This window comes from Procambarus clarkii, chromosome 4, assembly GCF_040958095.1.
Source record: "Procambarus clarkii isolate CNS0578487 chromosome 4, FALCON_Pclarkii_2.0, whole genome shotgun sequence".
Classification (NCBI taxonomy): domain Eukaryota; kingdom Metazoa; phylum Arthropoda; class Malacostraca; order Decapoda; family Cambaridae; genus Procambarus; species Procambarus clarkii.
The window spans coordinates 40,705,004-40,731,781 of NC_091153.1; the positions used below are offsets into that span (position 1 = coordinate 40,705,004).

The 26,778-nt window shown below is 45.7% G+C and overlaps 1 protein-coding gene across 1 annotated transcript in view; it reads right to left on the reverse strand.

Annotated features, from left to right (window-relative positions):
* Positions 1-2,906: 2,906 nt before the first annotated feature.
* The window catches only part of LOC123750663 (serine/arginine repetitive matrix protein 2), a 102,933-nt gene continuing 79,061 nt past the window's right edge, over positions 2,907-26,778 (reverse strand). The window contains 7 exon segments of the mRNA XM_045732775.2: positions 2,907-7,188; positions 11,002-11,211; positions 11,984-12,079; positions 14,245-14,717; positions 14,719-15,911; positions 23,597-23,755; positions 24,517-24,713. Coding sequence (XP_045588731.2) covers positions 7,050-7,188; positions 11,002-11,211; positions 11,984-12,079; positions 14,245-14,717; positions 14,719-15,911; positions 23,597-23,755; positions 24,517-24,713 — 2,467 coding nt within the window. The 3' untranslated portion in view covers positions 2,907-7,049.

Here is a 26,778-nt window from a genome sequence, read left to right on the forward strand (position 1 = left end):
TTTACTAAATGCAATTTACATATTTGTTCCTCCTATGTGACAACACAATACAATACATAACAGTGTAATGGATCCACACTATCATCATACCTGTACATTTTTCAATATTCTTATATTATTCTATATAATTATACCTAAATATATAATTTATTTATATACTATATACATGACGCAAGTGAGTAGTTTACCTGGCATTCGTCAGTACTATAATAAGGTATATAGCGTGGGACTGCCTGGGAGCACGATTGCCTGGGAGGCAAGATTGCCTGGGGAGCAAGACTGCCTGTGAGTGGGTAGACAGCTGACACCCCATCATAGGTGCTCAGTTGTTTAGGTCTAAATGAACATTTGTCTTTATTTGGAACATTCTATAACAATGAAATTCCTATAAATTTGAAATAAATATAACAATTATCAACAAAACAATACACGATGAAAAAATAATTTTAGAGCAATTGGGGGTTACTGTTTTTCTGGTGATTCGCAGACACACTACTTAACCCACTCGGCCACGATAAGACAAGCCTAATCATCCCGGAATTATATCGAATTCTCTAGGAGGTTCTGGTGCCCAACCAGGATTTTTATGGTTGGTCTCCCAACACTCTGGCCTGTGTTCACACCCTCCTTGTGCTTCCTCTTCAGATTACAATCACAATGGAGTGATATCAATAAAAAAAATCATTTTAGGGTAATGGGGGTAACTTGATTCTGGTTATCATTTCTCATTGATATATCACACCACTGAGATTATATATATATATATATATATATATATATATATATATATATATATATATATATATATATATATATATATATATATATATATATATATATATATATATATATATATGTCGTACCTAGTAGCCAGAACTCACTTCTCAGCCTAATATGCAAGGCCCAATTTGCCTAATAAGCCAAGTTTTCATGAATTAATTGTTTTTCGACTACCTAACCTAACCTAACCTAACTTTTTCGGCTACCTAACCTAACCTAACCTATAAAGATAGGTTAGGTTAGGTTAGGTAGGGTTGGTTAGGTTTGGTCATATATCTACGTTAATTTCAACTCCAATAAAAAAAAATTTACCTCATACATAATGAAATGGGTAGCTTTATCATTTCATAAGAAAAAAATTAGAGAAAATATATTAATTCAGGAAAACTTGGCTTATTAGGCAAATCGGGCCTTACATAGTAGGCCGATAAGTGCGTTCGGGCTACTAGGTACGACATATATATATATATATATATATGTCGTACCTAATAGCCAGAACGTAATTATCAGCCTACTATTCAAGGCCCGATTTGCCTAATAAGCCAAGTTTTCATGAATTAATGTTTTTTCGACTACCTAACCTACCTAACCTAACCTAACCTAACTTTTTCTGCTACCTAACCGAACCTAACCTATGAAGATAGGTTAGGTTAGGTTAGGTAGGGTTGGTTAGGTTCGGTCATATATCTACGTTAATTTTAACTCCATTAAAAAAAAATTGACCTCATACATAATGAAATGGGTAGCTTTATCATTTCGTAAGAAAAAAACTAGAGAAAACATATTAATTCATGAAAACTTGGCTTATTAGGCAAATAGGGCCTTGCATTGTAGGCTGATAAGTGCGTTCTGGCTATTAGGTACGACATTATATATATATATATATATATATATATATATATATATATATATATATATATATATATATATATATATATATATATATATATATATATATATATATATATATATATATGACAATGTCAGACCACGGAGGAAAAATGAAACAGGAATTTCCTTAAGTACTTTCGTATATTAATACATCTTCAGAAGGAGATCTTCACTCCTCTGAAGATGTATTAACATACGAAAGTACTTAAGGAAATTCCTGTTTCATTTTTCCTCCGTGGTTTGACATTGTCACATTTTTAATCACGTGTTTATTTTCGTGATACACACACACATATATATATATATATATATATATATATATATATATATATATATATATATATATATATATATATATATATATATATATATATATATATATATATATGTTGGAATATCCCAACATATAAATACTAGCTAAAACAAAATAATTATTCCGAGCGTGCTTGCTGAAAGGCTGTGATTCATACGTCAAGCTGCGAGCAGCCGCGTCTAACAGCCTGGTTGATCAGTTCAGCAACCAGGAGGCCTGGTCAAGGACCGGGCCGCGGGGACGTTGAGCCCCGAAATCGTGGTACTTCAGAGACTATTGTCATATATTTATATATATACACATCATAAAACTGAGTGTTACTAATACCTATACCTGACCGCCCACACCTGCTGCCTGCCCACACCTGACCATCAACATGTAATTTACAATCTACCAGAGCCTGAGGAAAACATATGGCAAATGAGAAGAGAAGAAGACCAGAGATGACATAAATGTCCATAAAATTCTGGCTGGAAAAGCAACTACTGTATTAAAATATAACAGTACTTAAGGTTAGGGAAGTTTCAAAATGAAAGAAATCGGCCAGTGAAAAGTATCATTAAGAACAGTAATTCACTAAAATATATACTGGCAGAAAAAAAAAGGAATTTAAGAAATGGGGAAAGTACCATCAAGTATATATTAACCACGATATGATTAAGGAAGACAGAGGAAGCAAAGAATATAACAACAAAATAGTGGGGTTGCCAAGCCTGATGAGACACCTATCTAAAAGAGCAAGCAGCAGTAACTAGATCAACATACACCTCCTTCCCCTATCAGGAAAGGACTTAGAACCGCCAGAACCTCCACTCCTTGAGCCAAACTAAGGAAACCCAGCAGAGAAGAGAAGCATTAAAGTGCTGTACATGAATGGAGATGGAATTACAAATACGTGGATAAGGTTCGATGGAAAGGGCGGTAAAAAACAACTCAACATTATTACAATAATGGAAACAAAACTAACAAGTGTTTTACGAGAGTTGATCTTCCCACAGGTCTATGTGGCGGTATGGAAGGAGAGGTTGAACTCAGGTGGAGGAATATATCTTACTTCTACAGCTTCACTGGAGCTTTGAAGAAATAAAATAGAGAAAACCAATCAGCAAGAAAACATAGTAGGAACAACAAGAGTGGGAAATAAAGATATTGGTAGCAGTGATTTATAATCTCCTCCAAATAATAAAGTAAGGAATACAATGAGACCTGCCTAAAAGGTAGGAGAAAAAACGGCCACAATGACAAAGGCAGCGAGGCTAAGATGCTAAACTTGTGGATTTTAATCACAAGGAAAGAGACAGGATAATGAAGGACCCTCAGAAGCTTTATGAGACATAGAGAGCAAAGCTGATGGACACAGCACACAAACACTTCTTGAGACTATATATCATAGCACCAATAACAATAAGGAAAGCGAACCTGGTGTTTACTCAAAATGAGGCAGATGTCGAGAAGTAGTATGCGATGCCTCGAGGCGCTAGCCATTACTGTACAACTGTGTAGAGTACATAACAGAATTAAAAAAGGGGGTAATTGCAATGTCAGAGTTACAAGAAAGACAATAAATGTGATGCCGGTATTCACATCCTGGAAATGTGCAAATACCAAGGATCAGTTCTTCATCCCATTCAATAGGGAGGTGAACCAGAGGAACAGAATAAGTCCTTGGTTCAATAGTCAATGCAGGGAACAGAAAGGACAAAAAATAACATGTCAAAAGTACAGAGAACTTGGAATAGAATACAACAGAGTAGCACTTAAAAAAAATGAGTACCCCTGAGTCAAAAGGGAAGCTGAGAGGCAATTTAAAAATGGCACTGTAAAAAAATAAACAGGAGGAACTTGACACAACAAAAGCAATAGCACCAGACTCAATATCACCATCGCTGCTGAAGGATGCTGGACAGATATCTTCCCATCCACTAAGTCAAATTTTCCATAAAACACTCAAGATTGGAGATCTCCCAGAAATCTGGAAAAGGGCAAATGGAGTCCCAATATTTTAAAAAGGGGACAGGCAGGAGGAACTAACTTGTGGACGACTGTCACTGACAACTATCCCATGTAAAGTGCTGGAGAAAGTACTCAGAATAAGAAATAAACACCTGGAGAGGATAAACTTTGTAATGGATGAATTGAATGAATTTAGAACATAAGATTCACACCTGATAAACTAAATCGAGTTTAACGACCGTTACCAACATTTGAAAAGAAAAATGAAAGCTATGTAAACTTGATCTAACTTGATTGTGAAAAGGAGGAATATAACAGTACTTTAGGTTAGGAAAGTTTCAAAAGAAAAGAAATCGACCAGTGAAAGTATCTTTAAGAACAGTCATTCACTAAAATATATACTGGTCAGTTCATGATCAAATATATATTTGATCCAGTTCCTCATTGAAGGCTGATGTACAATATGAAGAAGCCAGCTGGGACCAATGGGAAACACTTTACTGGGGTAGAGTGTACCTGAAGAACAGTAAACAAAGGGTAACAAACAAACAAGGCATCGAGCTAAAGGGATGTGAAAAAAGGGGTCCCCCCCCCCCCCCCCGAGAACTAAATCTCACAACTGTAGAAGAGGGAAGAAATAGTGGGGATATGATCATGACATACAAGATATAGAAGGGAATAGACAAGGTGGACAAGGACAGCCTCTTAAATTGGGAGAAAGTTGAACAAGATTACACAGGATGGAAGCTGGAAACGAAGGAATATAAGGAAATATTTGTACCTCATATGGTCAACAAGTGGCATGCACGGAAAGAAGAACTTGTGGAAGCCACCTCCATCCACATATTTTAGGCCAGACTCAACAAAAAAATTGAACTTCAGAACAGTTCAATTATAACACAATAGAAACATCAAGGCTAGTAAGCGAAGCATAAAGAACTACACCTCGCTTCCCCATAGACAATGACAGGTACACACATGCTGCCCACCCACACCTGCTGCCCACCTACATCTGCTGCCCACCCACACCTGCTGCCCACTCTGCCTAAAATCTCTTAGCCAGAAGAGATGTGTAGCAGGCGCCAGGTGTATAAAGATTGACTCGCCGTCCATACGTCCCCCAACACCAGACGATTCGACGAAGCTCATTTTCTATTTGTTAAAACTGTGTGGAATTACAACCTCTCGCAGAAAATGGGAAGGCATCCTACAAAAATATATATTAATAGACCTAGCCACAGCAAAACACACACATTCACTGCCCTAAGGCCAACCACAGGCCTCTGAAATTAGATTAAGAACACGTAAAATTAACACGCCACACATCAGCCTACCCGATAAGCCTCATATACATGACAAGCTCCTGTTCACTACGGAAACTTCGAATATTATATTCACAGAGGCAAACACCTGTATCCTACAGTTAGGTACAGTTGTATACCATACACACGGAGCCAGGTACAGCTGTACTCCAACTAGCAGCCGCCGAGGCGAGCTAAATAGATTAGGCCCTATTGTTTATCACAAAGTACCACAACACTATTATAGCCAATGCTACATATGGTAGGGATGATCAATACACAGCTGGCAAACAATCAACAACTGCTGCTGGACAAAGAGATGGATATATTTAGTCTTTATTAATTAACATTTGTCATGTGCAAATTCGTTATTTAAAGCTAGAAGATAGAATGTCTGGTTCGAGGTTGGAAGCCAGATGGTTGTAGCCTCGAACTTAACTTTTCATGGTGACGTGTGACTGTATAGCAAGTGTCATAGGGTAGGTTGGGGTCGAACCCCCCACTTCCAGTGCCCGATAATGTTGATTCAACATCACTCGAGCACATTTTTGCCAAATGTAAGGGAGACTGTGAAGTAGGGAGGGGGAATGGACAGGAGGGAGAAGGATGACATTGTGGTACTCGGTGATAACTTTTTGGGGCACTTGGTGGACCAGGAGCCAGCACTGCTGTACCAGGACCTGTGGCTGAGGGAGCGGTCAGAGGCTTCCCTGCTCTGATCTCTCTGTCTCTCGTGGCCCCAGAAGGAGGTCCCTCTGTCTCTCGTGGCTCCAACAGGAGGTCCCTCTGTCTCTCGTGGCCCCAGAAGGAGGTCCCTCTGTCTCTCGTGGCCCCAGCAGGAGGTCCCTCTGTCTCTCGTGGCCCCAGCAGGAGGTCCCTCTGTCTCTCGTGGCCCCAGCAGGAGGTCCCTCTGTCTCTCGTGGCCCCAGCAGGAGGTCCCTCTGTCTCTCGTGGCCCCAGCAGGAGGTCCCTCTGTCTCTCGTGGCCCCAGCAGGAGGTCCCTCTGTCTCTCATGGCCCCAGCAGGAGGTCCCTCTGTCTCTCATGGCCCCAGCAGGAGGTCCCTCTGTCTCTCGTGGCCCCAGCAGGAGGTCCCTCTGTCTCTCATGGCCCCAGCAGGAGGTCCCTCTGTCTCTCGTGGCTCCAACAGGAGGTCCCTCTGTCTCTCGTGGCCCCAACAGGAGGTCCCTCTGTCTCTCATGGCCCCAGCAGGAGGTCCCTCTGTCTCTCGTGGCCCCAGCAGGAGGTCCCTCTGTCTCTCATGGCCCCAGCAGGAGGTCCCTCTGTCTCTCGTGGCCCCAACAGGAGGTCCCTCTGTCTCTCATGGCCCCAGCAGGAGGTCCCTCTGTCTCTCGTGGCCCCAACAGGAGGTCCCTCTGTCTCTCATGGCCCCAGCAGGAGGTCCCTCTGTCTCTCGTGGCCCCAACAGGAGATCCCTCTGTCTCTCGTGGCCCCAGCAGGAGGTCCCTCTGTCCACTTGAGCCTTGCTGCTACGAAGTGCCATTTGTGTACATTGATCAACCTCCTTGGCTATTCAACTCACACAGTAGTGCCATGTATCTCAGAGACCAGCCTCCTTGTGTCTTCGTGGCACGTATCCCAGTGGCCAGCCTCCTTGTGTCTTCGTGGCACGTATCCCAGTGGCCAGCCTTCATGTGTCTTCGTGGCACGTATCCCAGTGGCCAGCCTTCATGTGTCTTCGTGGCACGTATCCCAGTGGCCAGCCTTCATGTGTCTTCGTGGCACGTATTCCAGTAGCCAACATCCATGTGTAATGGTCATGTATCACGGTAAATAAGGCAGCAGCCGTGATTAATGACCGCTGAGGTAGGCAGAGTAGAGCTTCCGGGTCTTCTCCTGCGCCCAGGGGCGTTCCAGCGACTGTGACCGTGGGACCCCGGCGCCCGCCCGCGCCGTCGTCCGCACCTCCTCCCGCTTGCGACGACACCACCTGCGGCAGAAGGCACTAGCGATAATAACATAGTAACCCACAATATCAGTACAGAGGCTTATGCTCCATATTTCCTCTCATACAGAGGCTTATGCTCCATATTTCCTCTCATACAGAGGCTTATGTTCCATATTTCCTCTCATACAGAGGCTTATGTTCCATATTTCCTCTCATACAGAGGCTTATGTTCCATATTTCCTCTCATACAGAGGCTTATGCTCCATATTTCCTCTCATACAGTGGCTTATGCTCCATATTTCCTCTCATACAGTGGCTTATGCTCCATATTTCCTCTCATACAGAGGCTTATGCTCCATATTTCCTCTCATACAGAGGCTTATGCTCCATATTTCCTCTCATACACGTATTTGTGTGTATGTCTGGTAACATACTGCAAGTGTATAGGAGGAAATGTGTATGTTTGTCGGTCAGAATGTTCGGTAATATGTTCGGTGTTGTTGTTTCTTGTTATTGTTTTAGATTCAGCTACTCAGAACAAAATGTTTATACGGATAAAAGTGGATATATAATGGTATATGGATATGACAGTTACCAATACTCACAGAAAACACCAATAGGTGACCACACACACACACACACACACACACACACACACACACACACACACACACACACACACACACACACACACACACACACACATACACATACACATACACACACACACACACACACACACACACACACATACACACACACACACACACACACACACACACACACACACACACACACACACACACACACACACATACACACATACACACATACACACACACACACACACACACACACACACACACACACACACACACACACACACACACACACACACACACACACACACACACACACACACACACACACACACACACACACACACACACACACACAACTGGATGTGACAACAAGAAACATTCTAAGTCAACACGTCAAGGGACCGACAAGAACGAGAGGAGGGAATGAACCAGCCTTGCTTGATCTGATATTTACCCTAAGTGAGTCGGATATAAGGGAAGTTAAGTTGGAAGCCCCTTGGGAATGAGTGATCATAGTGTATTGAGCTTTGAGTACCTGGTTGAGCTAGGAATTATCACCCCCAAAAAAGAACTGGGAAACAAAGGGCTGGCGTACCGAAAGGGAAACTATGAGGAGATGAATAAATTCCTATGGGATATACATTGGAACACAGAACTCGGAACCAAGTCCGTACAAGACATGATGGACTATGTCACCCAAAAATGTCAGGAGGCTGTAAGCAGGTTTGTCCCAGCCCGACAGGAAAAAACAGAGAAGCAAAGGAAGAATCCGTGATTTAATAGGGAATGTATGAAAGCAAAGGAGCTGAACAAAAGGGAATGGAGGAACTTCAGTAATAACAGAACACCAGAAAGTAGAGAGAGATACCAGAGAACCAGGAACGAGTATGTTAGTGTGAGAAGAGCAGCTGAGAAAAGGTATGAAAATGATATAGCTAATAAAGCCAAGACCGAACCAAAGCTACTACACAGTCACATCAGGAGGAAGACAACAGTGAAGGAACAGGTGATGAAACTTAGGGTGGGCGAGGACAGGTACACAGAGAATGACAAAGAGGTGTGTGAAGAACTCAACAAAAGGTTCCAGGAGGTCTTTACAATAGAACAGGGAGAAGTCACGGCGCTAGGAGAGGTGGCAGCAAACCAGGTGACCTTGGAAAGGTTCGAAATTACAAGAGATGAGGTCAAGAAGCCCCTATTGGAGCTGGATGTGAGAAAAGCTGTTAGGCCGGATGGAATCTCACCATGGGTATTGAAAGAGTGTGCAGGAGCACTTTGCTTGCCACTCTCCATAGTGTATAGTAGGTCACTGGAAACGGGAGACCTACCAGAAATATGGAAGACTGCTAATGTAGTACCAATATACAAAAAGGGTGACAGACAAGAGGCACTGAACTACAGGCCAGTGTCCTTAACTTGTATACCATGCAAGGTGATGGAGAAGATCGTGAGAAAAAACCTAGTAACACATCTGGAGAGAAGAGACTTCGTGACAACCCATCAACATGGGTTCAGGGAGGGTAAATCTTGCCTTACAGGCTTAATAGAATTCTACGACCAGGTGACAAAGATTAAGCAAGACAGAGAAGGATGGGCGGACTGCATTTTCTTGGAGTGTCGGAAAGCCTTTGACACAGTACCCCATAAGAGGCTGGTACATAAGCTGGAGAGACAGGCAGGAGTAACTGGTAAGGTGCTCCAGTGGATAAGGGAGTATCTAAGCAATAGGAAGCATAGAGATACAGTGAGGGATGAGACCTCAGATTGGCGTGAAGTCACCAGTGGAGTCCCACAGGGCTCTGTACTGGGTCCTATCCTGTTTCTGATATACGTAAATGATCTCCCGGAGGGTATAAACTCATTTCTATCAATGTATGCTGACGATCCCAAAATTATGAGAAGGATTAAGATAGAGGAGGACAGCTTGAGGCTTCAAGAAGACCTAGACAAACTGAAGGAATGGTCGAACAAATGGTTGTTAGAGTTTAACCCAAGCAAATGCAATGTATTGAAGATAGGTGTAGGGAGCAGGAGGCCAGTTACAAGGTATCATTTGGCAGATGAAATTCTTCAAGAGTCAGAGAGAGAAAAAGACTTAGGATTGAAATCATGCCAGAACTGTCCCCTGAAGCCCATATCAAGAGGATAACATCAGCGGTATATGCCAAGCTGGCCAACATAAGAATAGCATTCAGAAACTTGTGTAAGGAATCATTCAGAAATTTGTATACCACATATGTCAGACCAATCCTGGAGTATGCAGCTCCAGTATGTAGTCCATATCTAGTCAAGCATAGGACTAAACTGGAAAAGGTTCAAAGGTTTGCCACCAGACTAGTACCCGAACTGAGAGGTATTAGCTACGAGGACAGGCTACGGGAATTAAATTTCACGTCACTGGAAGACAAAAGAGTTAGGGGGGACATGATCACCACATTCAAGATTCTCAAAGGAATTGATAGGGTAGATAAAGACAGACTATTTAACACAAGGGGCACACGCACAAGGGGACACAGGTGGAAATCGAGTGTCCAAATGAGCCACAGAAATATTAGAAAGAACTTTTTTAGTGTCAGAGTGGTTGACAATGGAATGCATTAGGAAGTGATGTGGTAGAGGCTGACTCCATACACAGCTTCAAGTGTAGATATGATAGAGCCCAATAGGCTCAGGAACCTGTACACCAGTTGATTGACAGTTGAGAGGCGGGACCACAGAGCCGGAGCTCAACCCCCGCAAGCACAACTAGGTGAGCACAACTAGGTGAATACACACACACACAGTGTTTGCAGATAACGCAAAAGTATTGAGAAAGGTCGGGAAAGAAGGAGATGGTAGAAGTTTCACTAAAGAAGTAGACAGACCGTAGTATTACTCCGTGAAATGGCTACTGGAATTCAATACAAGTACGTGCAAGGTGGTGAGAATCAGGACTGGGAACCAGCGGGTTGGAACACAAGGAAGAGGAACTACCAACCTGAAACACCTTAGATTAAATCTCTTAGTTGACTCAACACCAAGTCTTACCATGGCGACGATTAGAATACCATACCCCACCTACGTCAGACCAGCACTAGAAAATGCAGCCCCAAGGTACAGCAACAACCTCAGAAAGCACTAAAGGAAACTTTAAGAGGTGCAGACAGCTCACACCTCCCTCATAAAAAACACACACACTTTCCCCCTACAAACACACACCTCCCTCATACAAACACCCCCCCCCCCCACCACAGAACGTAAACAAAGAACTTACTCCTTATAAGCGACTTCACACTCGGTCTTGGACCTGGCATAGCGGGTCTGATCCTCCAGTCGGCGCCGTTCACCTCTCATCCTCTTCTCAAGTCGCAGCTCCTGCCGCTTCTTGGAGAGCCAGGCCTGGAAGGCCTCCTCCGCCCGCTTCCGTCTCTCGGTCAGCTCCGACGAACTCCTTCCTGACGCAGGCGAGGTGAAGGCCGGCGACCTGCCGGACGGGATGGTGTTAGTGGGATCTCGGAAGAACTAGGACACAAAGAACTGGCATACCGAAATACCTTGGGACACAGACTCTATGGATAAGTACTCTATGATCGCGGCCGGTATTGGTGGGGGCGGGGGTTGTGGGGGGCGGGGGTTGTGGTGGGCTGTGGGTTGTAGGTGGGTTGTGGTTGGTATTCACCTAGTGGTAGGTTGTGGTTGGTGGTTGGTTGTGGTTGGTGGTTGGTTGTGGGACTTGGTGGTAGTTGTATGTTGGAGTTGGGGGTGTTGTGGTGGAATTAATGGATATTAGTGGTAGTTGTTGGCAGTTGTGGTGGGTTGTGGTTGATTACTCATGGTAATTATAGTTGCTGAGTTGTGGTAGAGGGTGAGTGGTGGTAGTTGTACAGGTGGTAACAACCACCTATGTTGTGGTTGGTTGTTGGGTATTGATGGTAGTGGGTCATTATGGTAGGGAAGGTTGTGAACAAGCTAGATGCTGGCATTACATGGGTATAGTGATTGAAGGAGGCTGTTGTGGTTGTCACGATGGTTGTACATCTGTGTATATATGTGAATAGTTGTAATTGATGAAGACTAAGCCATCCAAGAGATGGCACGGGCATGAATAGCCCCGTAATATATACCCGGGGGATTGTGTGTGTGTGTGTGTGCATATATACAGAGAATGTGTTCATGGGTCACTTTTACGGGTTATTCATGCCCGTGCCACCTCTTGGGTGGCCTAATCTTCATCAATCATGGGGTTACCGACTCACTTCTTGGAGACGGCGGCCTGCTTGTTCTTCTGCTTCACCCACGCCTTAAAGACTTCCTCGTTCTGCCTCTTTCGGTCCTCAGGCTCCTCGCCTACTCTGAGGGAACACAATGGTAGACTCAGTATACTAACCTCAGTAATATACACAGAAAGGTATACCCTACTTGTCGGTATATATATAGGCGTTATACTTCGGTTCTGAAGTAAAATGGTGCGGTCTAAAGTATGCTTATGGCTTTATCTGTAGGTTTTTAGAGTGATCTTAATAGCTAAACCGTCGTTAATAATCTTAGTAGTAGGCCTCCATCAGTCTCATGAGACTATGGAGTTGCGCTCTGGCTGGAGTGGCCTCTCCAGGGGCGCAAAGCCTGGGTAGGTTGATATGGGGGAGAAGCTGTTACCCATGCAGCAGGTCCCTTTAATAACAATACTAAACACTTGATTAGCCTTTCATTCACCTGTGCTCTAGGAGACTCGAACCCAGGATCCCCAGCGTGTGAAGCTGAAGCTCTATCAACCGCATTTACCTGTTTACCCTCTGGCTGTCTGTCCCCCGACACTATGAATTATTTTTATTATTATTATTCACGTAACCAAGTTACGTGTATAATGGGTAAATGAATGATGTTGTACGATATACCACAGAGCCCAAGGTCACCCGACCTGATCAGCATGGGTTGGAATCCCTCCTGATCCTGATGTGTTTCCGGGGCTTAGCGTCCCCGCGGCCCGGTCCTCGACCAGGCCTCCTCACATTGTCGCTATGCCAACCATTTATGTCGCACCTAATACCTGCGGTTGTCTAACAAACAGCTGAGAGATTGTTGACCAGACCACACACTAGAAGGTGAAGGGACGACGACGTTTCAGTCCGTCCTGGACCATTCTCAAGTCTCATTCTATCGACTTTAGAGTGATCCAGGACGGACTGAAACGTCGTCGTCCCTTCACCTTTTAGTGTGTGGTCTGGTCAACATACTTTAGCCACGTTATTGTGACTCATCGCCTGAGAGATTGTTTCTATAGATCATCAATGATTTGCTGGTAAATAGTAATATATTAATCTTTTTCTGATTAACAAGAGTGGCCAAAGTGGAAGACACCCCACCAGTTACACTAGTGATAACTAGTGATAACTAGTGATAACTAGTGATAACTAGTGATATCTAGTGATAACTAGTGATAACTAGTGATAACTAGTGATAACTAGTGATATCTAGTGATAACTAGTGATAACTAGTGATAACTAGTGATATCTAGTGATAACTAGTGATAACTAGTGATAACAAGTGATATCTAGTGATAACTAGTGATAACTAGTGATAACTAGTGATATCTAGTGATAACTAGTGATAACTAGTGATATCTAGTGATAACTAGTGATAACTAGTGATATCTTTGAATATTTAACACATTACAAACATATTTCAGCCATCTGGGAGAGTTGTGTTAGGACCCGTATTGTGGAAGACAAGTTTGTAGGAAACTGAGAAGCAGGCAAGGCAGCTTGGGCCTCACACAAATGGGGTTCGCGGTTCAAGTCTGCTAGACGCCAGGTGAATGGACTGAGAAGCAAGGGTCTTGCGAGGTCCTGCTGAGCTTGCTATCATGAGCGAAAGAAAATATATCAATGTTATCACAGGAAGGAAGGAAGGAGGGAACTATCAGGGGGGAAAAGCGCCAAGCCATTATGACTATATAGCACTGGGAAGGGGTCAGGATTTGGGATGGGACGGGGGGAAGGAATGGTGCCCAACCACTTGGTGGACAGGCGGGGATTGAACGCCGACCTGCATGAAGCCAGACCGTCGCCCCAAAATGATAGCTCAAGAGATACGAACGGGCGCTTGTGGACAAATGATAGACCGGGACGGTAGACAGGCAGGAACGATGAGATCAACACCCAAAACTGCCACAATCTAACCTCTTTGACTAGGCGTATTTTAGGCCAAACATATCCTGATATAATTCACATATTGACTATGTTAGGCCTAGTATACATTTGTTTAGGCCTAGATAGGTTAGGTCCTCGTCTGTCCATCCGTTTTTCCGTTTCATCTTGTCTAATATGTCAATCTACAATTTTCAACAGTACAAAAACAATTGGGAAAATATCAAACATTTATGGACAAGAGTACTGCACTTGTTCTCTACCACAAGCTGCTGTTTTTCACATATACTTTATTATTATTATTATTATTATTATTATTATTATTATTATTATTATTATTATTATTATTATTATTATTATTATTGACTCACTTGTGAAGGTCTGAGGCGCTGGCTGCCTTCCGAACCTTGGCGTGAGGCGGTATCCTGCCGGGTAATGGAGGCCCTACTCGGCCTCTCGGGGCGGGATTGACGGGTGTGAAGGCGGGGTTAACGGGCGTCGTGAGGGCGGGGCTGATGGGCGTGAGGGTCAACCCATGATGGGCACTGGTCGGTAACCTCACAGGACCGCTACTGAAGCCCCTTCCACTGCTGCCCTCTGGTGGCCCAGCCGACCTGTGCGTGGTGGGCCGCACTGGACCATTGACGGCCGTCCGGTTGCGCCCGCGGACGTTCGGGGAGGAATGTGTTGATAAAGAAGAAGTAGTCGATGATGAGGACGATGCGGAGGAGAGAGGGGACGAAGAGGAGGAGGAGGAAGAAGAGGAAGAATTGAAAGGAAGAGATCTTGAGCCTTCCCGTGAGCCTGCTGATGCTCTCGTTCTGTGGCGGGCCGTCTCGCTAGTCCTTTAGTCTGCTCAGCTTCTCTGAGGACAGGAGAGCGGGCTTGATGAGGGGCTGGGTGGCCGCCGCTGCCTTGGGCCTCGTCCTGGTAGGTGCAGCAGGTGTGGCAGGCGCCGACGGAGATTTCCTCCCAGTTTTCCTTTTACTTTTCTCAAAAATAGGTCCCGGAGACCCTGGAGGTGATGAAGGCCCTGGAGATTGTCGCGAACTCTGATCTTTCCTGCTTGTGAGGCGTGAAGTGTGTGGTGGTGTAATGTCTGGACTAACTGACCTTCTGCTTGCTCTTGTGTGTTCTTCTGCCTGCGTCTGAGGAGTGCCTTGAGGCAACTGGTCAGTCTCTGCCTCATGCAGGGCTGCTGGCGCCTGGGAGGAGTCTGTTAACGTGGAACTTTCTTCGTCTTTAGAATCTGCTTCGTCTTGAGAATCTTCGAACTCGTCGCTGTTCTCGAAGTAAGCAATGTCAGCCGCGATTATGGCTGAAAGCTGAGGATCTGTTTGCTCTGTTACGTCACTCGAGTCTCGTATCTCAAATAAATGATTAGATTGTGTTTCTTCGCCTACACTACATTCGTCTAGTCTTAAGTCCGCATTTACTACGTCACTTAAACTGCTAAGTCCTCTCTCAACATGCACTCGTTCATTGACTTCTATGAGGGACATTGTAACACCTTTATCCTCCTCAACAACACTAGACGCGTCCGGTAAGTACTCTATCATCTTATTAGTATCAGTTTCATTCATGAAAGTTTCCAGATCGGCCAGACCCGAGTCATCGACCTTCAGCAGCGTCTTCTCACAAGGAACCTGCGAAGTCGACCTCGCTTCTTCCTCCTCCTCCCGGATGAGATTATTTACCGCAGGTTTGAGCTGAGACTTGTCTGGGAGGCTCTCAAGCCGGAGTCTGGGCACATCCGCTTTTATCTCCTGGCTCGCATCCCACTTTACTTGACGCTCTTCGGTGATGCTAACATTCTTTATCCCTTTACTGAGGTCGACCTGACCTGCGTCGCCCACACTGACCCCGACGCTGTTATGGTCCTCAGAGCTGTTCTCCTGTGCCAGGTCAGCCATTAGGTCCATCACGTTGACGTTACCTCCCAGAACCTCTTTGACCTCGGCAGTGAGGGAGGCCAACACGTCCTCCTCCTCTGCGTCGTAGAGGAGGTCTGACGAGTCCCCGTAGCCATCGTCGGAGTCTGCAACAAAAGCGCTTCACTTAATACAGTTTCTCGCCACAACAAAGGGGATGAAGTCACATCAGAGGGGAGTGGATAGCAAGAAAAAGGGATCATGTTCACACTAAAGGGGATCAGATCACAAAATAGGGGGATCAGGTCACATGAAAAGGGGATCAGGTCACAAGAGGAGGAATCAGATCACAAGAAAAGGAATCAGATCACAAGATAGGGGGATCAGGTCACATGAAAAGGGGATCAGGTCACAAGAGGAGGAACCAGATCACAAGAAAAGGAATCAGATCACAAGAGGAGGAATCAGATCACAAGAAAAGGAATCAGATCACAAGAGGAGGAATCAGATCACAAGAAAAGGAATCAGATCACAAGAAAGGGGATCAGGTCACATGAAAAGGGGATCAGGTCACAAGAAGAGGAATCAGATCACAAGAAAAGGAATCAGATCACAAGATAGGGGGATCAGGTCACATGAAAAGGGGATCAGGTCACAAGAAGAGAAATCAGATCACAAGAAAGTGAGATCATAAGACAGAGGATCAGAACTAGACATTCGTCCCACCATTATAAATATCTTTGTAAACTTTCTGCTAAAGAAAACAGCAATAAAAGATTGTATTTAAAATACTTAATCATATTTACACACAGATATCACACTAACGTGATGCATCAAATGAACAAATCCACAAGGGCCGTGACGAGGATTCGCACCTTTTTACCCTGTCGTAGCTCATTCGGGGCAGTGTCTGGGATGCTCCCGGACGTAGGTTCGAATCCTCGTCACGGCCCTTGTGGATTTCTTTACTTAATCAGATATTAATGTCTGTAATGAGGTGAATATAATGACATAATTACGTTAAGATTAGGGCATCAAAATTCAGGAGAAATTAATATTTCATATTCTATTTTTTTTAGTTATCAGGGGAAAGCGCCAAGCCATTACGACTATATAGCACTGGGAAGGGGCCAGGATAAGGATTTGGGATGGGACGGAGTGAAGGAATGGTACCCAACCACTTGTGGACGGTCGGGGATTGAACGCCGACCTGCACGAAGCGAGACCGTCGCTCTACCGTCCACCCCAAGTGGTTGGGTAAATTTTATTATTTATGTCCTAATGTGGAATAACATTATAATTAAATATATTAAAATACATTGTTGTCGTTATTATCTGTCATTTAGCTAGAATGTAACAATTGTAAATTTCAGCATAATAATAAGTCTAAGCATTAATTATATACCTACGTTAACAAAAATGTGCTTTAGGCTTACCACCCAGTACTTAACATTTCAGACTTTTAATCAGAGGATACAGACTTTCTTCTCCTTTCTTCTAAGGCCTAGTCGACGACCGGGCCACGAGGACACTAAGCCCCGAAAACACCTCAGGGCAAAGTACTATTAGATCAATTGTATCTTTGTTTTAGACTTTAAATTATAGGATAGACTTTCCTTTGCCACTAGTCAGACTTATCTTCACATCTCAGACCCTGGAGGGAGATTTATCTTTGACCCATTTCAACACTGTTATAACAATTTCTAACACATTTTTTAAATATTTTAGACGCAATGTTCAACATATTTTAATGCAATGTAGAGTAACAGGATAAGTTACTACTGATCAAAGTAACCTGCTGCTTGGGTAACAGCTTCTCTGCTGCATGGGTAACAGCTTCTATGCTGCATGGTTAACAGCTTCTCTGCTGCATGGGTAACAGCTTCTCTGCTGCATGGGTAACAGCTTCTCTGCTGCATGGGTAACAGCTTCGCTGCTGCATGGGTAACAGCTTCTCTGCTGCATGGGTAACAGCTTCTCTGCTGCATGGGTAACAACTCTTCTGCTGCATGGGTAACAGCTTCTCTGCTGCATGGGTAACAGCTTCTCTGCTGCATGGGTAACAGCTTCTCTGCTGCATGGTTAACAGCTTCTCTGCTGCATGGGTAACAGCTTCTCTGCTGCATGGGTAACAGCTTCTCTGCTGCATGGGTAACAGCGTCTCTGCTGCATGGGTAACAGCTTCTCTGCTGCATGGGTAACAGCTTCTCTGCTGCATAGGTAACAGCTTCTCTGCTGCATGGGTAACAGCTTCTCTGCTGCATGGGTAACAGCTTCTCTGCTGCATGGGTAACAGCTTCTCTGCGGCATGGTTAACAGCTTCTCTGCTGCATGGGTAACAGCTTCTCTGCTGCATGGGTAACAGCTTCTCTGCGGCATGGTTAACAGCTTCTCTGCTGCATGGGTAACAGATTCTATGCTGCATGGGTAACAGATTCTATGCTGCATGGGTAACAGCTCCTCTGCTGCATGGGTAACAGCTTCTCTGCTGCATGGGTAACAGCTCCTCTGCTGCATGGGTAACAGCTCCTCTGCTGCATGGGTAACAGCTCCTCTGCTGCATGGGTAACAGCTCCTCTGCTGCATGGGTAACAGCTTCTCTGCTGCATGGGTAACAGCTTCTCTGCTGCATGGGTAACAGCTCCTCTGCTGCATGGGTAACAGCTTCTCTGCTGCATGGGTAACAGCTTCTCTGCTGCATGGGTAACAGCTTCTCTGCTGCATGGGTAACAGCTTCTCTGCTGCATGGGTAACAGCTTCCTCTGCTGCATGGGTAACAGCTCCTCTGCTGCATGGGTAACAGCTTCTCTGCTGCATGGGTAACAGCTTCTCTGCTGCATGGGTAACAGCTTCTCTGCTGCATGGGTAACAGCTCCTCTGCTGCATGGGTAACAGCTTCTCTGCTGCATGGGTAACAGCTTCTCTGCTGCATGGGTAACAGCTTCTCTGCTGCATGGGTAACAGCTTCTCTGCTGCATGGGTAACAGCTTCTCTGCTGCGTGGGTAACAGCTCCTCTGCTGCATGGGTAACAGCTTCTCTGCTGCATGGGTAACAGCTTCTCTACTGCATGGGTAACAGCTCCTCTGCTGCGTGGGTAACAGCTCTTCTGCTGCATGGGTAACAGCTCCTCTGCTGCATGGGTAACAGCTCCTCTGCTGCATGGGTAACAGCTTCTCTGCTGCATGGGTAACAGCTTCTCTGCTGCATGGGTAACAGCTTCTCTGCTGCATGGGTAACAGCTCCTCTGCTGCATGGGTAACAGCTTCTCTGCTGCATGGGTAACAGCTTCTCTGCTGCATGGGTAACAGCTTCTCTGCTGCATGGGTAACAGCTCCTCTGCTGCATGGGTAACAGCTTCTCTGCTGCATGGGTAACAGCTTCTCTGCTGCATGGGTAACAGCTTCTCTGCTGCATGGGTAACAGCTCCTCTGCTGCATGGGTAACAGCTCCTCTGCTGCATGGGTAACAGCTTCTCTGCTGCATGGGTAACAGCTTCTCTGCTGCATGGGTAACAGCTTCTCTGCTGCATGGGTAACAGCTCCTCTGCTGCATGGGTAACAGCTCCTCTGCTGCATGGGTAACAGCTTCTCTGCTGCATGGGTAACAGCTTCTCTGCTGCATGGGTAACAGCTTCTCTGCTGCATGGGTAACAGCTTCTCTGCTGCATGGGTAACAGCTCCTCTGCTGCATGGGTAACAGCTTCTCTGCTGCATGGGTAACAGCTCCTGTGCTGCATGGGTAACAGCTCCTCTGCTGCATGGGTAACAGCTTCTCTGCTGCATGGGTAACAGCTCCTCTGCTGCATGGGTAACAGCTTCTCTGCTGCATGGGTAACAGCTTCTCTGCTGCATGGGTAACAGCTCCTCTGCTGCGTGGGTAACAGCTCTTCTGCTGCATGGGTAACAGCTCCTCTGCTGCATGGGTAACAGCTTCTCTGCTGCATGGGTAACAGCTCCTCTGCTGCATGGGTAACAGCTTCTCTGCTGCATGGGTAACAGCTTCTCTGCTGCATGGGTAACAGCTTCTCTGCTGCATGGGTAACAGCTTCTATGCTGCATGGTTAACAGCTTCTCTGCTGCATGGGTAACAGCTTCTCTGCTGCATGGGTAACAGCTTCTCTGCTGCATGGTTAACAGCTTCTTTGCTGCATGGGTAACAGCTTCTCTGCTGCATGGGTAACAGCTCTTCTGCTGCATGGGTAACAGCTTCTCTGCTGCATGGGTAACAGCTTCTCTGCTGCATGGGTAACAGCTTCTCTGCTGCATGGGTAACAGCTTCTCTGCTGCATGGGTAACAGCTCTTCTGCTGCATGGGTAACAGCTTCTCTGCTGCATGGGTAACAGCTTCTCTGCCGCATGGGTAACAGCTTCTCTGCCGCATGGGTAACAGCTTCTCTGCCGCATGGGTAACAGCTTCTCTGCTGCATGGGTAACAGCTTCTCTGCTGCATGGGTAACAGCTTCTCTGCTGCATGGGTAACAGCTTCTCTGCTGCATGGGTAACAGCTTCTCTGCTGCATGGGTAACAGCTTCTCTGCTGCATGGGTAACAGCTTCTCTGCTGCATGGGTAACAGCTTCTCTGCTGCATGGGTAACAGCTTCTCTGCTGCATGGATAACAGCTTCTCTGCTGCATGGGTAACAGCTTCTCTGCTGCATGGGTAACAGCTTCTCTGCTGCATGGGTAACAGCTTCTCTGCTGCATGGGTAACAGCTTCTCTGCTGCATGGGTAACAGCTTCTCTGCTGCATGGGTAACAGCTCCTCTGCTGCGTGGGTAACAGCTCCTCTGCTGCATGGTTAACAGCTCCTCTGCTGCATGGTTAACAGCTTCTCTGCTGCATGGGTAACAGCTTCTCTGCTGCATGGGAAACAGCTTCTCAGCTGCATGGGTAACAGCTTCTCTGCTGCATGGGAAACAGCTTCTCTGCTGCGTGGGTAACAGCTTCTCTGCTGCATGGGTAACAGCTTCTCTGCTGCATGGGTAACAGCGTCTCTGCTGCGTGGGTAACAGCTCCTCTGCTGCGTGGGTAACAGCTTCTCTGCTGCATGGTTAACAGCTTCTCTGCTGCATGGTTAACAGCTTCTCTGCTGCATGGGTAACATCTTCTCTGCTGCATGGGAAACAGCTTCTCTGCTGCATGGGTAACAGCTTCTCTGCTGCATGGGTAACAGCTTCTCTGCTGCATGGGTAACAGCTTCTCTGCTGCATGGGTAACAGCTTCTCTGCTGCATGGGTAACAGCTTCTCTGCTGCATGGGTAACAGCTTCTCTGCTGCATGGGTAACAGCTTCTCTGCTGCATGGGTAACAGCTTCTCTGCTGCATGGGTAACAGCTTCTCTGCTGCATGGGTAACAGCTTCTCTGCTGCATGGGTAACAGCTTCTCTGCTGCATGGGTAACAGCTTCTCTGCTGCATGGGTAACAGCTTCTCTGCTGCATGGGTAACAGCTTCTCTGCTGCATGGGTAACAGCTTCTCTGCTGCATGGGTAACAGCTTCTCTGCTGCATGGGTAACAGCTTCTCTGCTGCATGGGTAACAGCTTCTCTGCTGCATGGGTAACAGCTTCTCTGCTGCGTGGGTAACAGCTCCTCTGCTGCGTGGGTAACAGCTTCTCTGCTGCATGGTTAACAGCTTCTCTGCTGCATGGGTAACAGCTTCTCTGCTGCATGGGTAACAGCTCTTCTGCTGCATGGGTAACAGCTTCTCTGCTGCATGGGTAACAGCTTCTCTGCTGCATGGGTAACAGCTTCTCTGCTGCATGGGTAACAGCTTCTCTGCTGCATGGGTAACAGCTTCTCTGCTGTATGGGTAACAGCTTCTCTGCTGCATGGGTAACAGCTTCTCTGCTGCATGGGTAACAGCTTCTCTGCTGCATGGGTAACAGCTTCTCTGCTGCATGGGTAACAGCTTCTCTGCTGCATGGGTAACAGCTTCTCTGCTGCATGGGTAACAGCTTCTCTGCTGCATGGGTAACAGCTTCTCTGCTGCATGGGTAACAGCTTCTCTGCTGCATGGGTAACAGCTTCTCTGCTGCATGGGTAACAGCTTCTCTGCTGCATGGGTAACAGCTTCTCTGCTGCATGGGTAACAGCTTCTCTGCTGCGTGGGTAACAGCTCCTCTGCTGCGTGGGTAACAGCTTCTCTGCTGCATGGTTAACAGCTTCTCTGCTGCATGGGTAACAGCTTCTCTGCTGCATGGGTAACAGCTCTTCTGCTGCATGGGTAACAGCTTCTCTGCTGCATGGGTAACAGCTTCTCTGCTGCATGGGTAACAGCTTCTCTGCTGCATGGGTAACAGCTTCTCTGCTGCATGGGTAACAGCTTCTCTGCTGTATGGGTAACAGCTTCTCTGCTGCATGGGTAACAGCTTCTCTGCTGCATGGGTAACAGCTTCTCTGCTGCATGGGTAACAGCTTCTCTGCTGCATGGGTAACAGCTTCTCCCCCATATCAACATACCCAGGCTTTGCACCCTGGAGAGGCCACTCCGGACACAGGATAACGGGGTTATTCTTAATGAGAAAATTGTTCATTATTTTTGGAATCCTCCGCCTCCATGTCTGGAGGAATCCTCCACCTTCACATCTGGAGGAATCCTCCACCTTCACATCTGGAGGAATCCTCCACCTTCACATCTGGAGGAATCCTCCACCTTCACATCTGGAGGAATCCTCCACCTTCACATCTGGAGGAATCCTCCACCTTCACATCTGGAGGAATCCTCCACCTTCACATCTGGAGGAATCCTCCACCTTCACATCTGGAGGAATCCTCCACCTTCACATCTGGAGGAATCCTCCACCTTCACATCTGGAGGAATCCTCCACCTTCACATCTGGAGGAATCCTCCACCTTCACATCTGGAGGAATCCTCCACCTTCACATCTGGAGGAATCCTCCACCTTCACATCTGGAGGAATCCTCCACCTTCACATCTGGAGGAATCCTCCACCTTCACATCTGGAGGAATCCTCCACCTTCACATCTGGAGGAATCCTCCACCTTCACATCTGGAGGAATCCTCCACCTTCACATCTGGAGGAATCCTCCACCTTCACATCTGGAGGAATCCTCCACCTTCACATCTGGAGGAATCCTCCACCTTCACATCTGGAGGAATCCTCCACCTTCACATCTGGAGGAATCCTCCACCTTCACATCTGGAGGAATCCTCCACCTTCACATCTGGAGGAATTCTCCACCTTCACATCTGGAGGAATCCTCCACCTTCACATCTGGAGGAATCCTCCACCTTCACATCTGGAGGAATCCTCCACATGTGAAGGAATCCTTCGTTACTAACGTTACTAACATCAGGTCACACCATGACCCACTCCACACCCTTGATTTGAACAATAAGGAACAAGAGTTGAACAATAATGAACATCAATGAACAAGACAAGAAAGCCATTTTAGCGGAGAACACAAAACACTTATTTTTGACAAATCAATAATTTCACCTATCCAAAAATCTTGGTAGTGTTTAAAATAACTAAACCTGTCATAGGTCATTCACCAAGAGGTAATTTACATATGGATATACATAGATTTGAGAACATATTGGGCTGTGGAATGGGATCGAATTCGCGTCCATGGACATTGCAATATCTATAAGCGTCTATTTCATGATATATCCCCGTGAATGGGTATAGTGTTTACACTGAACAAAAGACAAGTATAATTCAAGATGCTACACTAGCAAATTTGGATTAGATATGTGGCCTAAATAAAAGGAAAAAATGTATATAAAGAGAAAAGACACCATCAAGAAAATTAGGAAAAATTAATATTTACAAAAAACGGGTGAATTGGAGCCATCATAGAAAATGAGGTCATTTTAGGAGTGACTAACCTGACGGGTAATATTCCCTGGGCGACTGATAATCCGCGATGACGTCCCTGAAGCGGACGGTGATTTCACGGTCACATTCAGCTGGCGTGGGGTCCTCTATGAGGGCCCGGTTGACCTCCTTCAGTCTCTCCGTCATGTCGTAAGGCACCATGTCCACATCTGATGATGAAATATTAGTGTCAATATTCCTCTCCTGGAGTACTCATCTTGGCCGGTATTCAACAATGGCTTTCACGGTGAGGCTTTCACAATAGCATTGCAGGCACACTTCCTTTCACCTAATGCGTCTGTCCACCAAACAGTAAATAGTCAGCTGAGAGTTAGGCAACTGGTGTGTGGGGGTTGAATCCTGAGGAAGGTTCGGCCTATAGAAGGACCTCGATATAAGTGTGAAGTATATATACACAGGCTGCCTGACCCCTGGACAACGGGAATTACTATTACAGGGGCCAGATTCACGAAGCAGTTACGCAAGCAGTTACAAACCTGAAGCCAGATTCACGAAGCAGTTACGCAAGCACTTATGACTGTGTACATCTTTCCTCAATCTTTGACGGCTTTGGTTACCTTTATTAAACAGTTTACAAGCATGAAAACTTGCCAATCAACTGTTGTTATTGTTATAAACAGCCTCCTGGTGCTTCAGAGCTCATTAACTGTTTAATAATTGTAAACAAAGCCGCCAAAGATTGAGACAAGGTGTACAGGTTCGTAAGTGCTTGCGTACCTAAATCGTGAATCTGGCCCCAGGTTCGTAAGCGCTTGCGTAACTGCTTCGTGAATCTGGCCTCTGGCAGGCCGGAACAACACGTCACTCATCTCACGTGTGTGCGTGCAGTGAGGTGTTGAGCGACGTGTTGGAGTGACCTATGCTATAAACTCTATAACCCCATGACGACAGCGAGAGAAAAAAAACTCACAGTAGGAGTCCTCGTCGTCATCGTCGTCGTCGGAGTCCTCGTCATGGAGGAGGTGAGGCGCCTGCGGGAGGGCCGAGGGCGCCCGGCCGCCCCCCGCCTGCTGGGGCGTCGGATAGTTCCAGGTGAGGGACTCGAGCTCCATGAGGGCGGCTCGCTGGTCTGCCGTCACCGTGTAGTCGTCGTCGGCGTCAGTTATCCTGGCGGCCGGAGGAAATCTTAGCACCAACACTTTATTACATTCAAATGTATATTTATCTTAACTTATACGATTAAATAATCATTTGGAAGAGAATGATACTCTCCAGTCATTTGGAGAGTATGGGGGTAATAATTGAAGTATATAAATATAAAATGGGTTATAAACAAAGGTTTTAGATATATGAACATATAACTCGGCTTCAGACCCAGTCCATTCCATCCAGCGGTCGACCCCAAAGATGCATTCATAAATTTTATCATGCTATTCATTCAAAATTGCAATTTTCTCAAATATAAATTATTATTTTAATATATTAGCATATTGTGCATATGTTAGGTTAGGTGTTTAGGTTCTGTTGGCGATTATTTGTATTTGTAGTACGTGGGTAAAGCATTTATAGCGTTGTGGTTCGAACAAAATTCGTCAGTGAAGCACTTGTTCCGGAAGTGTTCGAATGTCATCAGTTGTGAGTCGTGTGTAAACCGTTTTCATTTATAAACAGCGGGGTTGGCGGGTGCATGGAATGGACTTTGGGTCTTTGTTTGGAGGACGGACTGCACACGACTCACAACTGATGAGGTTCGAACACTTCCGGAACAAGTGCTTCACTGACGAATTTTGTTCGAACCACAACGCTGTAAATGCTTCACCTACGTACTACAAATACATTAACCAGCCACACATTAACCAGCCACACATTAACCAGCCACACATTAACCAGCCACACATTAACCTTTGCTATTTTTGAGCGTGTTGAAGTTCCGGATATTCTCGAGAAATCAATAATTACACGAATATTTCATTGCAAACTTTCACCGCAAAGTTATTGTTGATGATGCTTCAATTTTCATCTGTAAAGTCATCAGGTGAGTAGGATTCCAGAGTTTGCCTCAATTGACACTACGGCAACACCACCACCCTGGTGCATGATTCACGAAGCAGTTACGCAAGCACTTACGAACCTGGCAGGACCAGATTCACGAAGCAGTTACGCAAGCACTTACAAACCTGCCAGGGGCCAGATTCACGAAGCAGTTACGCAAGCCCTTACGAACCTGGAGCCAGATTCACGAAGCAGTTACGCAAGCACTTACGAACCTGCCTGAGGCCAGATTCACGAAGCAGTTACGCAAGCACTTACGAATCTGTCCATCTTTTCTCAATCTTTGGTGGCTTTGTTTACAACTATTAAACAGTTAATGAGCTCCGAAGCACCAGGAGGCTGTTTATAACAGTTGATTGGCAAGTTTTCATGCTTGTAAACTGTTTAATAAATGTAACCAATGCCGTCAAAGATTGAGGAAAGATGGACAGGTTCGTAAATGCTTGCGTAACTGCTTTGTGAATCTGGTCCCTGGTAGGTTCGTAAGTGCTTGCGTAACTGCTTCTTGAATCTGACCCCTGAACAGATTTGTAAGTGCTTGCGTAACTGCTTCTTGAATCTGGTCCCTGGCAGGTTCGTAAGTGCTTGCGTAACTGCTTCTTAAATCTTTGCGTGAGACTAGCCTTGAGCATCTGGCCTCCAAACTTCGACACATTGACATTATCTCTTACAGAGGCCATGCATTGGGACTGAAATTGCATGTCCGGTGCCCCCTCAACATGCTTGCAACATGCATGATACACATGATTTATGCATGATTTAGACATGTATCATTACTGTCAGGTTCGTTAATGTTATGATTGATGACGGTGTAACGATGCAGGAGTCGCCAGAGGATGAACCTGCAATAATTCTTGCTGATTAGCTTAATCTCCCTGTCGTTTATCGCTAATTGCTGGGAAATTACCTGGGAGTTGTTAACCAGTGATATCAGTGGTTCACGCCAGGGAGGGGGGGGATTGTCTCTCCCACTCATGTGACCTCCTCCCATGGTGTGTAGAGCTCTGTACGTCCTACCATGGTGTGTAGAGCTCTGTACGTCCTACCATGGTGTGTAGAGCTCTGTACGTCCTCCCATGGTGTGTAGAGCTCTGTACGTCCTACCATGGTGTGTAGAGCTCTGTACGTCCTACCATGGTGTGTAGAGCTCTGTACGTCCTACCATGGTGTGTAGAGCTCT